At 42.5% G+C, this 17,909-nt stretch overlaps 1 protein-coding gene across 2 annotated transcripts in view; it reads right to left on the reverse strand.

Annotated features, from left to right (window-relative positions):
• The window catches only part of MCTP2 (multiple C2 and transmembrane domain containing 2), a 192,783-nt gene that overhangs the window by 31,906 nt on the left and 142,968 nt on the right, over positions 1-17,909 (reverse strand). For both annotated transcript variants that reach the window (XM_004593169.3, XM_058666591.1), the window contains 2 exons: positions 3,535-3,657; positions 494-535 (listed from right to left, as the gene is read on the reverse strand). In XM_004593169.3, coding sequence (XP_004593226.2) covers positions 494-535; positions 3,535-3,657 — 165 coding nt within the window. The remainder of the gene's footprint in view (positions 1-493; positions 536-3,534; positions 3,658-17,909) is intronic.

The following is a 17,909-nucleotide window of genomic DNA, read 5'->3' on the forward strand; positions in this document are numbered from 1 at the left end:
CAGGCACAGAGGAGGGTGACCACCCCACAGAGTGCACAGCCCGAAGGAACGCGTTTCACCCGTCTGCTTTTGACTTCCCGGGTTCCCTTTATCTACAAAGAGGAAGCCCGATCTTGGCCAGTGTCCAGGGAAGACCACCTGTAGAGATGCCTTTTAAAAATTCCAGTTACTCTGTCTGTTTTGCTCTTTCAATCTAAATTTTTAAGACTTTTAAAAGGGTCAAGGCAACACTGTAACCTAAGAAGATATACAATTGGTATCAATGCAAAACACCCTTGTAAGACAGGAAAGGCAAGTGTTGCTACTATTATCTTTGAATAAACAGATATTAGAACTATGCCATCTTAAGTAAACAAGTACAATTGTAGCTTAAAAACACTGTCACTATGCTGTTTAAACAGTAAAGGCAATAAGAAATATGACCCCAGAGTGCACTGTAGATGACACCAACATTTCTTCCTTCACCCAGTCATCTTGTCATCTTCATCCTTACCTTGTCATCTTCATCTTCCTCCTCGTCTACATCTGTGCTCTCCTGAAAGGAAAATCCACATGTTTTAATAACACATAACCCACAAATGCCACATGCAAATGCAACTCACATTTCTGCAAGATTTTCCATGGAATGTAACCATTCATATTTTTAAAATTCATTATAACCTCTTGAAAAATAACACTTGCAAAGTTCAGGCCCTGGGGCGTGTCTGTAAACACCATATATGCTCCATTCACTGTACACAAAGCTTGTAGGCAAGTGCGCTGTGAAGGCATGTGGCTTTCCAAGCACACCGTAGAGTTGTACTCTATGTAAACACTTTTGTTCTTATCCTGACAAATGAAGCGCCACTATGTCTATTAATACTGAGGATACTGGGCAATGCCTGTATTTGACTCACTGTGAAAATAACTACTTTTTCCCTTTGTGGCCATTACCGAAACATGAGGCAGGAGAAAATGCATTCATCTGAGTACAACCTGAACAATGCGTAGCACGTTTCCACGTGGAATTGCCACTTCCCTTGGCTTTGAGGCTGCAAGGGGGCAGGTGAAGGAAGCAAATCCCAGACTCTGATGGTGAACTCAAGGTGCCTGGCATTAGCAGAGGGGCTACAGCACCTGCTGGGTTGCTAATGGGTTTGATCAGTTTAGTTTAGAAAGCTTTGCTCTTTAATAGGTAAATCTTCATACTGCTCTCATGTTCCAAAGCTCACCCATGTGGATACACATGGGGTCTGGAAGGTCAGAAACAGCGCTCAGCATTAGAAAAGCAGGATCTATTTCCAGCCTGAATTCTTACCTTTCTGCTTGACCTTGCCAAGGTCAGGCATGCTGTTTACTGTTGTTCCAACACTAAGAAAAAAATCGTCAATATGATGCTCTTAAAAGAGTAATTCAGACGCATCCAGAGAGTACTCTGCTCAATGCCATAAAACCCCTGAGCAATCATCGAAACATTTCTCCCAGGCCGCTGGAGCCGTAGCTCCCAGAATTCTCATGAGCATCAACTAGCACTTTTATGACACTCATTGGCCCTCTAGGGAACTAACCTATTCACCACTGGCAGCAAGTACGGCTCACAAAAGCCAACAGATAAATAGAAATGTAATGAAACTATATTATGGGAGACAACACACTGTAATTATGAGGTAGAAGTCTTCACAGTGAGACATGGCTCTACACTGTGTTGCTCTGTAACTTTAGGCAAAACATTTTACTATCTGAGCCTTGCTTTAATCGAACATAAAATAAACATAGTTCTTACATCATCGGTCGTGCTGTCAAAATTAAAGTAACTAATGTGTTCGGGTGTTTTTATGAGTTAAGAGGCTTTGTATGCAACATGTATTTATGTGTATATGGACACTAGTAGGTTTATATGTATGTATGTGCCTATATATACAGTTACATACATGCTATAAGCACAGTGAGAAAACATTCTCAAGCATGCTAGGCAACTGCAACAATTCTTATATTTATCTGAAAGATCTATACCAACATGAAACCTTTTTCTTAAATGACCCTAACTTTAGAAACACTAAATGACGCTGATATATGTCCTGCATGTTTAAGTAATCAAAAATAAAACAATGAGATTTGCAACTTGCTTGAGGTTTTACATCCTGCCTCAACATTTGACTTTTACCATCCTTCCCGTGTCCTAAATAGTATCAGAAGCCTAACCCAAACATTTATTATTTCAGAGATGTCTTTTGTTATCCAATTGAGAATATTAGGAGAAACATGTAATGGCCAACATCAGAGTCCCAAGAAACCCTGTGAACAGATCACAATTTTTCTAGAAAGGACAGAGTGACAGAGAGTTGGTATGACAGAGAGAGGTCTTCCATCTGCTAGCTCACTTCCCAAATGGCCACAATAGCCAGAGCTTGGGCCAGGCTGAAGCCAGGAGCCTAAGGCACCATCCAGGTCTGCCCCTAGCGGGCAGGGGCCCAAGCACACAGGTCACACTCCAGTGCTTTCCCAGCTGTATTGTCAAGGAAAGCAGAACAGCCAGTACTCAAGTCTGCTCCCAGAAGGGATGCTGGTGTGGTGGCAAACAGCTTACCCACTGTACCACAACAACCCCAACACATAAATGTTTTAAAAGCTTGATGACTTGATCCACTAACTTAGATTACATCATCAAGCAGCCACAGACATATGAGTTCCCGTTCATAAGCATGAGCATGAAAACAGCCCAAGGGATGGAGGGTGGTACAGGGGAGGAAGGAAGAGAAGTGGGTGCCAAGGCCATCTTTGAAAAAGACCTGGGATTGTGATTCCTCCACGATCACAAGCAGCTTGAGAATCACACGCAGAAGGTGGTGACTTAAGAATGGAGGGGTAAGGGCCCGCTATGGTAGCCTAGCAGCTAAGATCCTAGCCTTGCACATGTTGGGATCCCATATGGTTGCTGGCTCTAATCCTGGCAGTCCCGCTTCCCATCCAGGTCTGGAAGAAGCTCACGGCTCTGAGCTTCAGATCGGCTCAGTTCTGGCCTTTGCAACAACTTGGGAAGTGAATCAGCAAATAAAAGATTTTTCTCTGTCTCCCCTCTTTTCTGTTTATCTGCCTCTCCAATACAAAATAAATAAATCTTAAAAAAAAAGAATGGAGGGATATATACCCACACATCTTCATGATCATGGTTCTGAGTCCTAAGAATATTCTGGGTTATTAGCCCAGAGGTGATCATCGCCTGGGGTGTCCAGAAGGCAAGACTAAGCTGGCCTCCCAAGTCCCACCAAAGTGAGTGCTACCAGCTCAGGAGCCACACGTTTTTCCCTAGAAGTGGAGAAGGATTCACACTGAGCCTCAGATAACCAGATGTGCAGATAATCAAGTGCTTCCAGCAGGGACATGATGGCCAGGGACTGGAGGTTTCTACTCATGTTGAGAGCAAGGACCAGGGCCCAAGAACAGGAACCTGGCTGGAGACCTTTACTGCAAGATCATTTCAACACCGTTCCCATGTTTCACGGTCAACAGGTTTTTCACCAGTGAAATACCTGAATTCTTGGACCTCTCACCTACCTGGCCCTCCTGGACGTTGCTGACTCTGCCTTTGGTCGGTTTGAGGAAATTGTAGATAAAGAGCAGCAACAAAGCCAAGGGGATCATGTAGAGTTCAAAGTTCCAGACAGTGGCCAAAAACACCTGATGGGAAGACAAACGACCACATCATGGCTTGCTAACACCAAGAGTAATCATGCATTCATGCTCATTGAATGAAGCTCAAGACAGTTCCCAACAGGGACACAGACACGTACACAGAGTAGGACAGAAAGAGAGTGAGCTGGCCAGTTACCACATGGAACACATTCGGATAGGAGCCATAACCCTTAACTATCCCAAGCATCAACACTGTGGCAAAGGATGCCAATCCACTGCTTATCACACTGCCATTCCTCCATCAGAGGGCCACTTCAAGTATCAGTCACTGTGCTTCCAATCTAGGGCCCTGCTAATGCTCCTAGGCGGGTGGTAGACGATGACCCCACACCTGGGCCCCTAACCCCACAGGGGAGACCCTGACGCAGTTTTCTGGGTTCCTGGTTTTGGACTGGTCTATCACTGGATGTTGTGGTCATTTGGGTGAAATGAATCAGGGGATGGAAGATGATTTTTTCTATCTCTATATGTCTTTTTCTAAAATATTTATTTATTTTTATTACAAAGTCAGATATACAGAGAGGAGGAGAGACAGAGAGGAAGATCTTCTGTCCGATGACTCACTCCCCAAGTGACCACAACAGCCAGTGCTGTGCCGATCCGGAGATGGGAACCAGGAACCTCTTCTGGGTCTCCCACGCGGGTGCAGGGCCCCAAAGCTTTGGGCCATTCTCGACTGCTTTCCCAGGCCACAGGCAGGGAGCTGGATGAGAACTGGAGATGCTGGGATTAGAACCGGCACCCATATGAGATCCTGGCGTGTTCAAGGTGAGGACTTTAGCTGCTAGGACACAACACTGTGCCTCTATATCTCTTTTAAATGAATATAATTAATCTTGGGTCTGGTGTCATGTCTTAATTGGTTAATCCTCCCACTTCAAGTGCTGGGACCCTTTATGGGCACCAGTTCATGTTTTGGCTGCTCCACCTGCCATCCATCTCCCTGCTTGTGGCCTGGAAAAGCAATGCAGGATACCCCAAAGCCTTGGGACTCTATACCCAGGTGGGAGACCTGGAAGATGCTCCTGGCTCTTTGCTGCTGCAGTCTTCTGGGAAGTGAACAAGCAAACACAAGATCTTTCTCTGTTTCTCTTCCTCTCTGTAAATGTGCCTTTCTAAGGAAAACAAATAAATATTTAAATAAAAGGAATCTTAGGAAAGAATTTATGAGAAGCAGTAGAGAAAGCCAAAGGTCACAAAGAGACTAGAGGTTAAACTTGGCCAGTCATGGGGTTATATAGAGCTTGGTTATTTTTCCTAAAAGGAGGAAACAGAGTGCGCAAAACCACCACAGCTATCAGATAGTGCAGGGGCAACCAGGAGGACACATGAAAGGACATCCTGAGGACTGCACAGATCCTACAAATAGGGCTGGCTCTTGCCAGCCATGTGGGAGACTAGCATGCACTCTCTGGGGCCTCGCTTTGGCCTGGTTCAGCCCCGACTGTGGTAGCCGCTTAGGGAGTAAACCAATGGGTGAGAGATCTAACTATTTCTCTCCTTTTTCTCCCCTCTTTCCTTCGTTTCTTGCTTCTCTCTCTGTCTCATTCATTCTCCCACAGCTCTGAAGTATATAAATACACCTTTGAAAAAAACCACAGGAAAATCTTAGCAAACGAGATAAATACTTGAAAAGATGCTCGAGTATGGTAGAAAATATTTCAAGGATGCAAGATTAGTTTCACATTTAAGTTAGTACAAATAGCCTTACTAACAGAATAAAGGAGAAAACTTTCATTGCAATAGACAAAAAATGAAAAGCTTTTGATAAAGATTCAACATTCATCTATCCTTAGCAAAAGTGACTAGAAGGAATTTCCTCAATATGATAAAGAGAATATATAAGAATATTATATCTAATTATATGCAGCAATTTATTATAACTTCAAAAAGTTCACAAGAAACCAACCCATGCTAAGAAGGAAAGTTTACATGCATGCAGCTGCAAGAACAAATCTCAGAAACCTACCGAAAAATGCTTTACATAAAACACACACACACGATCTGATTCCATTGATAAAAGTTCTAAAACAGACCAAATTATAAACTTATGCTTCTTCTACAATTACAAAGTAAGAATATCTGCTCTTATCATTACCATTTGGCATTACATAAAAGGTTTTAACCATTCCAACAAAAGCATGTTTTTAAAAAGCCATAAATATCAGAAAGGAAAGCATCACAATTCCTCCGGCATATTTTTTGCATGAGTTTCATGAAGAATGTTCTAGGTAGTCAACAAAGCAAAACTGAAAACAATTAAATTAATGATATAAAATTAGTTTTCAGCACTAGCAACAATAAAAGATAAAAATTGAGTTTTTCTCTATAGTAGCACCATAAAACTTACAAAAATGTTTAGAGTTAAAATTCTCTTCAATGAAAACCAAATTCCGAGTGTTATGAGAAATGATTTAGAAATATCCAAATAGAGGGTCATAATGAATAGAGGGAAAGATTCAGTATGTGAAGGGAGCCGTTCTTCACAAATTGATGTATATATTCAAGCAATTCTGCTTTCATAACCATTAACAAGCTGATGCTAAATGATTAAATAAATTGAAATGACAGAATAGGTACCACAATTTTACCAAATGATACGTTTACTCTCCGACTCCACAATGTGTAATAAAGTTTCAACAGTAAACTCTGTGGTGTTGGTAAAAACAGGCAAAAAGAGGAACACAGAAGATAAGAGGCAGACCCAAGCATACAGACACGCAGTTCACTGACTTCTGTGGAAGTCACCAACGGAGTGTAACAGGGACTACAATAAATAGTGCTAGAAGTAGATGCACTTATAGGAGCAAAACCACTAACCTAACTCCACTTCACATTATAAAACACCTTAGGAAGCCAGTGCTGTAACAGTGACCTGATGCAACATCTTGAGTAAATCCTCTAGGCTCGGACTCTTATCTCATGGCGTAAAGGGTTAGAGAATACATCATAAGCTCTATCAATCTCATGATAAAGGGTTATGTAACTAATTGACCAAATAAAAAAAAACGGTCATCCAATTAAATATATTCTATGCATCTGACGGAATGTGTCCACTTACAAGTAGTTAACTTAGTATAGCACTTCCAATGTCATGACTGCTCTCACAAATACTTTGGTGTCTCCTCATCTGAAGATATCTTAAAAGCCCAGCTCTTTGCCCTGTGAGAGTGTATGCAAGATAGGAAATAGTCAAATCAGCTGAACAACAAGAAGTCAAGCTTCTAATACAAACAGAACACTGTATGATCATACAGATTAGAGTCTGCATGAAAGTGTGAAGGAAACTGAGTCAATAGTGTCCTTTGAAAATACAGATGTGGGTAGCATTGTTCATACAAAGTCAAGTGATGTGTTACTATTTCACAAATTTCCAACATGTCCCTATGAGTTCAGAGCTAACCAAAAGGATCACTGTTTACAGTAGGCCTTTAACCCACATTGTTCAAGTTAACCAGTTGATCTTCAATTGTTGTCCTATTTTGCTGTGGCTAAAGCTGACCTTAATGGACTGAGTACATGATAGTATGATACGTGTTTGCATGTGGTGAAAAATCAGCCTATAGTTAAGGACATTCCACTTTCTGGTGTTAGCAATCTCTACACACTTAACTTGCTGAGAACCAAGCGAGAGAATCAAGAGATCCTTCACACACCTTCTTTGCTGCCAACCTCCACTCCAACCTGCAGGGACTCCAGTTAAAACGGAACCTGGAGCAACATCCTAGGGCACACACATGAAGCACTCCCCATGATTGAGGCTGGTCTAAGGCACTGCTCTTTCAAACTCCAAGGACTCCAAACACACTAGTGAACAGAGCTCCATTTCACTCGAGAAGGGCACAAAAGAGCCTTACACTGTGAAAATCCACTGCACTGTCCCTCGTGACAAGGATACACTTATGCTTTTCAGAACAGCATTTAAATTGGTCAATAGATTACAACAAGGTAATATCCAGAGTCGGTGTCTCCAGATGATCATACAAACTTCATGAAAAACCTCCTTAAGCACAGTGCCTGATTTAGGGGCATATTCACATGCAGCTAACAATTTCAGAATAAAATTTGGGGGTAAGAAAAAACCAAAACTGCACTAATCCTGTTCCTAAAATGTCCATAATGAAACAAGATACAACAAACATTTATTTCTAATTTGTCCAAGTACACATTCATTTCTGAGATTACAAAGGAGTTATGAATTGTCTTTGCAAGTTAAAAAAATATAACACCACACTGTAAAATAACAGAAAAATGAAACTTCTACCAGTGCTAGCCACATAAATCCAGCTGAATAAAATAACCTATTGCTCTCTGGAACATTAGAGCCCACACAATACCTGCCAAGTTCACCCATGAACCAACAACACCTGACCTATTTCGTAAGCTGCCACTCACCACATGTTCTAGGTTCCTGATTACGCTGTGCCCCATGCAACACCTGAGACTATGGTACTCAAAATTCCGATGCTTAACATGCCATCTCTGACTTATCAAGCCACTGCCTTGTTGTCTGAGCAGCTGCACAGTTCCAGAGTATCACTCTTCACGAAGCTGACACTACACAACAGTTCTGCCTTTCTCATTGCTCAGATTTCCTAAAGTATGCACCTGTTAAACACCCACTATGAAACAAAGAAACACATACACAAAAAATAACCCGCATGGACTACATGCTGTATTTGGAGGTTTGAGGCAGACAGGGGAAAGAAATAGGAAAACTCTACGTCACACCAGGAGGCAAAAGACCAAACACGAGACAATAAAACAAAATTAAAGCAGGAACGAAAGAAAGTGAGCAGACATCAGGGAGTCTGGGAAGCTTCTCTGAGCAGCAAGAGGCAAGCCTCGATCCCGAGGCACCTGTTACTGTCAGGTGAAAAGTGTGTCCAGAGAAGCAAGAGCAAAGACAAAGTCCTGAGTGAAAATTGGCCTGGCAGGGGTGGAGGTCCATCTTCTACCAAGGGCCATTCGGATAGTGATAACTTGCAGGTTTTATGTATCTACATATTTATGTAAACACACACAACTTACAAGTCAGCCTGCATAGGTTTAATGAATTTGAGGCCCACCTGTGGCTGCTTTGGCAGTAGCAGATCAAATGATTTTATGCAATCTACACAGCCTGTGGGTCAGAGACTCCCCATCCCTGCAGGCGTTAAGGGCATCACAAGGACCCTCATTCTGCTAAAGCAGGGTGAACAAGATGAGAAAGAAATGGGGGAAGGAACAAAGAGAGTCTCAGATCTTCAAAGACTCTGGGACTTTGGTGCACACTTTAGGGGTTTAAGCAGAAGAATCACCGATCTGACTCAGACGTCAGAAGAATCATTCAGGATGTTCAAGGAGAACAAGCCAGGACCAGAAGCACAAGTGTTCTCTACACACTCAGCCATGATACTGTATGTTAGAAGTAAGAAGTTGGCAGTAGAAACAATGAGAGAAGTGGTCACATTTCACTATTTAGAAAGCAAATGCCAGAGGCATTTTTCATATCATAGGAATGAGGCAAAAATGATATGGGAGTGGCAGGAAGGCTACAAGACCTGAGGAATTGGAAGAAGAGACCTGGCCATCACTGAGATAGAGTGTACACAAAGAGCAGAAAAGGAGGGAAGACAGATGAGATGTTGAGTTAGAGTTTGGAGTTTGGATAGGAGGATAGTACTCCAGACGAGAGAGAGAGAGAGAGAGAGAGAGAGAGAGAGAGAGCCCATTCCTAGTCGCCTCAGGAAGCATTTAAAAGTGCAAGACAATATGTTATTGGAGGGTAGTGCTCCAGACAAGTGTGTGTGTGTGTGTGTGTGTGAGAGAGAGAGAGAGAGAAAGTCCATCCATCCGTCCGCCTGTCCCTAGTCAAGCTTCAGTAAGCATTTAAAAGTGCAAGGCTATATTCTTGCAATGGAAACATCTGTGGTAGGAATGATCCCATGATTGCTAGCAAGTCCAACTTCACATTCTGAGTTTTGAAAGAATTACAAGGGCAGACAGCAGAGCAACTAGAGAGAATGGGATACATGGAGGAGTTCTGGTGTACTGGAATTTTTAAAGGGGAAAGCTACAACACATTCCAAAACAAGATGGTGGTTGAGATTTGATCATTAGTGATTCCACATGAGCAAGCTAGTGAGGTAACAAGCCCGGGATCAGATAAGAATGAGTGTAAGAAAGAACAGAGACAGAATCACAAGGAGCAGAGAATATTTAGCAGTTGGGAGAAAATGTAGCAACAAACCATTGGGAGAGAGAAAATAAATGATGGTGGAGGAGATGGAAAAATACTTAAAACAACACTCACACAACAGTGGAAAGGGCAAAAACCCCTGAAATGTGGAAGGCTGCTCAGAACCTTCCGGTTCACCTATACTTAAAGGAAGGAAAACAGAGAGGTCAGACACAGAGGATGGCTATGGGGTCAGCAGCCACAGTCACACAGAAAATGTGTAAGACGCCTGTGGGTGGAAGGGAAGCCAGGGAATAGTCCAGGACAATGGACAGTGGATTTTCAAAAAGGTATCAGAAGTATTATTCACAACTAGATATATTTATCTACAATCAAGCTCACCAATCAAGTATTACACAGGTAAAGGAGACAAGACAATTTTTAAAATTTGCTAGTCTATGTGAAGGCAAGAGAGCCATGAAGACAAGTCTTCTATCTACTAGTTATTTTCCAAATGTCTGCTACAATCGAGAATGGGTAATGCTGAAGCCATGAACCAGAGACTCAATCTGCCTCTTCCACGTGGAAGGCAGTGACCCAACTACCAGAACTACCACCTGCTGTCCCCCCGGGGGCACATCAGCAGAAACATGGGTGGGAAGTGAAGCAGGCAAGACTCGAAGCAGGAACTGATGTGCAATGAGGACACCCAAGCTCTAAGTGCTTGCTGCCAAGAGATTATTCTAAACATGACACCTGATTCAGTGTTGAGCTGTTTGAGAAAAAAAAGATGATGGAATTTAAACACAATGGATAGTAGGTAAATCAGCAGATTAAAAGCAGCTGAACAGAAACTTGAAGTGAAAAACAGTTCGAGAAACTAGTAAGAATGCAGACTAAGAGGACAAAGATGTATATGTATAAGAAAGGTTGAGTGACACGGAGAGCTGGGAGCCAAGGGACCAGAGCGGCAGCCTCACAGCCAAAGTTCTTGCCTTGCACACACTGGGATCCCATATGGACCACTGGTTCTAATCCTGGTGGCCCCGCTTCCCATCCAGCTCCCTGCTTGTGGCCTGGGAAAGCAGTCAAGGACAGTCCAAAGCCTTGGGACTCTGCACCAGCATGGGAGACCCAGAAGAGGCTCCTGGCTCCTGGCTTTGGATCAGCTCAGCTCTGGCTGTTGTGCCTACTTGGGGAGTGAATCAGCAGATTGAAGATCTTACTGTCTGGCTCTCCTCTCTGTATATCTGACTATCCAATAAAAATAAATAAATATTTTTTACAAAAAGAGTCAGGAGACAAAGACTGGTGGTAATGAGTCATTTAATAAAGAATGCCCTTTGGAAAACTATAAGAATTTATTAATGTTCCAAAATTCCGTGTGCTAGGAAAGGGCTAAAGCAGATTTCTTAAAATCTCTGCAGTTCAACTGCGGACCATCTTGCCACTGAATTACTGTGACCTACTGTTTCTGAATGCATGTTCTATATTCTCTGGCGAAGGATGATATAGTTCATATATCCTGAAATCTTATAATAAGCATTGCCCAGTATTTAAGAAAAATTCTAGATATGATCAGAAGGAACACAATGACCAAAATTAAGGAAAACAAGTAGACTAAAGGATTTGTTATTACATATGAACTTTAATTATGTGCAACATGTCCACGAAATCAGACACACCTGGGCAATATAAACAAGCACCTGAGATCTATAAACAGAAAACAAATGACGCATAATTTACCTAAGTGAAAGGAAGGGCTCCCTAAGTGAATTCATGGCAGAATAAACTGGATAAAAGAAAATCAGTCATTTGGAATACATTAATGGTTTGTAGTATTGGAATAAATGTGTATTTTAAATAAAGTTCAAGTAGTGCATAAAATGCAATAAAAAGACATGAGCTACCGAGGAGGTTTATATATGAACCTTTGGAGTCAAGAAGAATAGAGAGCTACAGAAAAAACTGTTAGGGATTCAGGATGGCAACTTCCTGAAATGAAAGACATAACATCACACACTTAAACTGCAAAGAATAAAAATGAAAAGAAAAGCACGGTTTTCATAGCAAAACTGCATGAGTTCTGACAGAGCAGTTGTGAAGGGTAGACAGGCTCAATGAGCCACATGGCTGTCTGCAACTGGCAGCTGCTGACGGAAAACACACGCGGACAAACGGTATTTGTAGCAGGCAGGATTCCTCTAATTGTTGCATTTTGGGGAAGCGTGGCCTCCAATTGAGCCTTGCCTTCCAGGCAGGTATTAACTATTAATTCATTCTCTATTTCACTGATTTGTGATCAGTTATCTTTTTCATTCATCTTAATACAAGCTTTAAATTCTACAAGCTTTATCCATGCCATCTACATTCAACATTTTAACACGCCCTCAGGTTTAACCTCTGCCTCATCTGACCCATTTTGCTCCAGTGCTTGGCACTGTTTTTTTACTTTTTTACACTGAAAACTTGAGGAATAATCAGTTTTGCCATTTTTATTTCAAAAAGACACCTTTCAGTTTTGTTCTTTGTTTCATGTGTACTTGGTTTCAGGGCTTTCTGTTTGTATTTTTAAGTAGAGTCTACAAGGTTTCATTGTGCTCGGTCTCAAAATGTTACTATTTTCACAGTTAATAATTTTGAGTCTGATTTTTCAATATTGATTTTATCTTCTGGTTTTGTGCAGTTCTCAAGAACGTAACTCTAATTCCTTTAGAGAAGAACAAAAATCCAAGAATTCTTCTCCAACCGTAAAGATAAAACACAGATTGGACAGAACTATGCTAAGTAAATGGTGGCTGTGTGATATTTGCACAATTATAAACAGAGTAATAGATAAATAGAATTAAACATGGAAACTTCAGGTGCAGCTCGTGGGAACTGTAAATCATTGAGTGGAGGAAGAATATCGAATCAATAGTGCTGAATCAACTGGCTATCCAGGACACGACAAAATTCAATAATAGCAGTATAAAAACTGAACACTTCAAAGATGATCTTCATGACTGGAGATAGAAAATGATTCGTTAACCATGGCATAAAATGCACAAATAGAAAACAAAGCTGTTAAATTTGATATTGAAAATGTTCACTGAAAGACTGGAATAGCATAAAAATAAAAACAAGAACCTTCGAGCATGCATTTCTATTCTAAGTAATTTATATATAAATTACATAAACCACTTATAAAAATTAGTCTTAAACTACTTTTTGCTTCTTGTCAATCTTAACCTACCTCACAATAAAAAGTTGTTAAGCTGATCATAATGTGAATTAATCCACTCTTTTAAAATACACAGAATAGTGCCTGGCACAGTAGCCCAGCGGCTAAAGTCCTTGGCTTGCATGCGCCGGGATCCCATGTGGATGCTGGTTCTAATTCTGGTGGCCCTGCTTCCCATCCAGCTCCCTGCTTGTGACATGGGAAAGCAATTGAGGGCAGCCCAATCTCTTGGGACCCTGCACCCACGTGGGAGACCCGGAAGGGGCTCCAGGCTCCTAGCTTCAGATCGGCACAGCTCTGGCCATTGCAGTCACTTGGGGAGCGAATCAACGGATGGAAGATCTTTTCTGTCTCTCCTGCTCTTTGTATATCTGACTTTCAAATAAAAACAAATCTTTAAAAACTACACAGAATAAATTCACCTATTTACAACTACTGACAGCCTTCTCCCCCTACTCTGCCTTGTGGACTAAACATTTTCCACATTGTTTATTTACAGTCCAAGGTTCACACTATTCTGATGTATTCATTTTTCTTCAAAGGTTTATTTACTTTTAGTGGAAAATCAGATTTACAGAGAGAAGGAGTGACAGAGTCTTCTCCCCTCTGCTGGTGACCACAACAACCAGAGATTGGCTGCTTCAAAGCCAGGAGCCTGGATCTTCCTCTGGGTCTCCTTGTGGGTACAGGGGCCCAAGACTTGGGCCATCCTTGGCTGCTTTCCCAGGCCATAAGCTAGGAGCTGGATCAGAAATGGGGCAGATGGGACACAAAATGGCACCCATATGGGATTGGCAGAGGATTCGCTTGCTATGCCACCCTGCCCACCACTATTCCAACCTATTTTAATTCATGAACTTTTCTACAAGTCCTGTCCATTCACATCACTGCCAGAACTCACCAGAGCTCAGTTCTTATTCTAGATCTGCTCTGCTCACAACAGCTCTTGTTACTCCCCCACCCCATTCTGATGGATCCCGCAACCCTCAGCTGCTGCTTCTCACCTCGAGGAACCAACATGAAGCTTAACCTTCCTTTGCAGCTCTGCCAGCCTCTGTATTTCCTAAGACCCAACACGTATGTTTTCTATTCTCACAAACTGCCTGGTGTCCTTCTCAGTGACTTCATGCAAAGGCTGCCTGAGTTTGCTCACCATGCTCCTTCATGGATTCCCTGCTTTGAGCAAGCCACCCTCTCTCCCAGGTAAACACACACACCTAACCAGAATCCACAGTTATTTCATTTCTTATCTACTTTCCCCACACAAATAACTTCAGCTGTCTGAAGTCTTAAATCATATGTAATTTAGCTTTGTATTTCTTGCAATATATAGGATGGTCTTATATGAAATAGACACTCAAACATCGGTTGAATGGAAAATTCAGCCAAAATAGGTGCACTGAAATAAAGGCAGAGGCAAATTCTATTCACTGTTGCCCAACACTGCACTTGGGTGATGGCGCATCAAAGCAACCTGGGGATTGCAGGTCCAGAGGACAGAAGAGGAAGCCTTGGATAATAGAAATGGAAGAGAACAGAGCTGAAGAGGTTGTGAATACATGCCCTCCACCTCCTTACCCCCTCCATGAATTCTCAGTGTGGTGTCTTGCCTGGCTTGAGACCCAGGGACCTGGGAAAGTGCTGACAAGTGGGTTATTCCTCCATTTTCATTCTATATCGTGCCCAGAGAGACGTGATGGGCAATGAAGTCACTCTACCTGCTGACCTATGGCATCTATGAATTCAACACCTGAAGTTTCCACTCTCTACTTTAATAATTAGTTTTCTAGGGAAGCACTCGGTACTCGCAGTTCAATGGGAAGACTCTCGTCCAGTTATTACTGTGATGCTGAGCACTCAGACGACGGGACGCAGCAGGCTTGACAGCAGTGTCTGCAGTCAGCACACACTCTTGCAGCGTGTGTCACATGGGAGGCGCTGAGCTGCTGCTAGACACTGGGTCAAATCAGGACATGGCGTTTCCAACGTACATTATTATACACACATCTGTGTACACACATTCTTGTATGCATTTAAACCTACAGTAACATGTGCCTTAAACAAGTTATTATAAAAAATATTAAAGAACACCATTACATGTCATTCCATATTAATCTAAAGGTTTTTTCAAAAGAAGGAAATCAGTGCCTGGCGTGGTGGCCTAGCGGCTAAAGTCCTTGCCTTGAACACACCAGGATCTCATATGGGCGCCAGTTCTAATCTCGGCAGCCCCGCTTCCCATCCAGCTCCCTGCCTGTGGCCTGGGAAAGCAGTCAAGGACGGCCCAAAGCTTTGCGACCCTGCACCCATGTGGGAGACCCAGAAGAGCTCCTGGTTCCCAGCTTTGGATCAGCTCAGCTCTGGTCGTTGCGGTCACTTAGGGAGTGAATCACTGGATGGAAGCTCTTCCTCTTTGGCTCTCTTCCTCTCGCTATATATGACTTTACAATAAAAATAAATCTTTTTAAAAAGGAAATCAAATGGTTAATATTTGGTTTAATCTCTAGTATTTCTATGGATGAAGTTGAATGCTCTTAACCTTCATGCAGCTAACAGGTTACACACACACCTCTTCAAGGATGAGCATACAGTCGCTCTGATTGGGCTGGAATTATGTCTACCCATGGCAGTAAGTCTCTCGCTGCTTTTTCTTTCCTTCTTTTGTTTCCTCTCCTCCTTCCTTCTCCCTTTTTTCATTCCTACCATAACATTTAGTGAGTAATAATGGTAAGTAAAACACTGTGGCCTCCAGCGAGGGCACACGGTAGAAGGCAGGTTAATGGCACCCCAAAGAGGTAAATGTCCGGTTGCAGTACCTGCTACTGTCAGAGCAAACGGAAGTGAGATGGCAGGTTGACAAAAGGATCACAATCCTCTAAACTTAAAATGGGTGGGGCAGGGGGTGAGAGGCAAGCATTTGTACATGCAGACACCGTACCAGTTGAATGACTATATGCTGTAGTGTAGCGTCTGGGGTCAGCCCTGGCCCTGGGTTCAATCACACTCTGTGCCAATACAGACACTAAGATAGCAGGTGATTGCTCAACTGCTTTGATCCCTGCTCTCTCTCTGAAAACCCTTTATTTCATTGTTGGCTCATGACCCTAGCTCAGGCCACTGCAAGTATTTGCAAAGTGATCCATCAGATGTGGGCTCTGAGTCTCTCCTTCTCCCTCCTTCCTCACTCCCTCCCTGTCATTCTGTCATTCAAAATTTAGGTTACAAAATTTTAAAAACTAGAGGCCAGTATCATGGAAAATCAGATTAATCTTCCACCTGCAGCAATGGTACTCCATATGGACACTGGCTCACATCCTGGCTGCTCCACATCCATTCCAGCTCCCTGCTAACGGCCTGGAAAAGCAGCAAAGCACAGCCCAAGTCCTTGGGTTCCTACAACCATGTGGGAGAGCCAGAAGCAGCATCCGGCTCCTGGTTGCAGATCTGCCTACGAGTGGCTGAGGAAACCTCATCTCAGATAGGCTGTCTTCTTCTGTCCTGTGCCTCGCATTTCCCCGTTCCCTTGTAAAACCTTCCTCTTGCACCTCGATGCCTTGCTCTCGGTGGTTCATGGTTCATGATGGGTTACCAGACCACCCATCATGAGCAGGCGTCTCTCTGGCACCATCTTCGACTTCTTATTCATAATGCAGAATATCCTGCTCAGTGCATTTGAGGAAAAGCAGCGGCGGCGCCCTGTCCTTCAGAGACAAGGGCTAGTCTACATCCCAGCTCAGAATTACAGGCCTCTCACTGCTTCCTCCTCTAGGACTCATGTAAGGTCCATTTCACAATAACACCGGACTCAATAATCCTAGAGAAATATGGCTAACAGCTTTCTGGTTTTACACTTAAATCTATGTAAAAACCCATATAATCTAACTATTCAACATAAAATGAGGGCATTTAGACTGTATTCTTCTACAAATGGAATGTTTCTTGACTTTCATTTTCCCCTTTTGAATGATTTAATAGATGTTTTAAAACAGAAAAATAGTTTCTAATCTATATTATACATACATTTCTCATTAAATAGATTATTCCCTCTTTTAAATGTGATGCATTTATTAAAATACCATCACTGTAATGTTTGCATCTGCTGCCAGCCACTTTACATTTCTTGATGATTTTATATAAATGGGAAAAATTCCAACAATCACCTACGGTCCAATAAAAATCCCCATATTCCTCATAAAGGCACAGCAAGTACTGTGAAAAGTGGAAAAGCCCTAAGGTAAATGAAGGAAAAGCAGCCTTGAGCGTGCGGTGGCCACCGGCCTCTCCGCTCTCCCGTGAGCGTCACTTCAGGTCCAGAACCAGACAATAACTTTCTCATTACGCATTTCTGCAGAAGCTGCTAAGAGCAGCTGGAGGTTTGTTTTTGGTACATTCTCTGCTCTGATTAAACGAAGGGGAGAAACATTCTCACACATTCATCTACTCCCCGTATCTGCAGAGGAGGTCGGGAAAGAACCTCCTCAATGCACCACTGCAGGCGTCCTTTGAGTGAGGAGCATCAGTTCTGCACTGTGGGGTCTATATGGTACAGATCCAGCAGCAAGCAACTGTTGAGTAGACACAGCAATCTTTGGAGAGAATTTCTGGCTTTGGTCACTGGAGCGTCAGGCTGCAAACTTAAGACTTACTGTTTCATGTTCACAGAAAGATTAGACCAGAATGAATTCCAAAAATAAATATTCCAGATAATAAAGCCACACTATCTAACTAGCATTAGTGTCGTGGCAGAGTTGGGCAGTCTACCGTATTAAGTTATTCCACTTGGAGCTTTATTTCTGGCATTAAAAGACACAGGGCTGCACTATGTCCACGCTAATCTTGCAGACACGCTTTTCT

The sequence above is a fragment of the Ochotona princeps genome, chromosome 6, assembly GCF_030435755.1.
Source record: "Ochotona princeps isolate mOchPri1 chromosome 6, mOchPri1.hap1, whole genome shotgun sequence".
NCBI lineage: Eukaryota > Metazoa > Chordata > Mammalia > Lagomorpha > Ochotonidae > Ochotona > Ochotona princeps.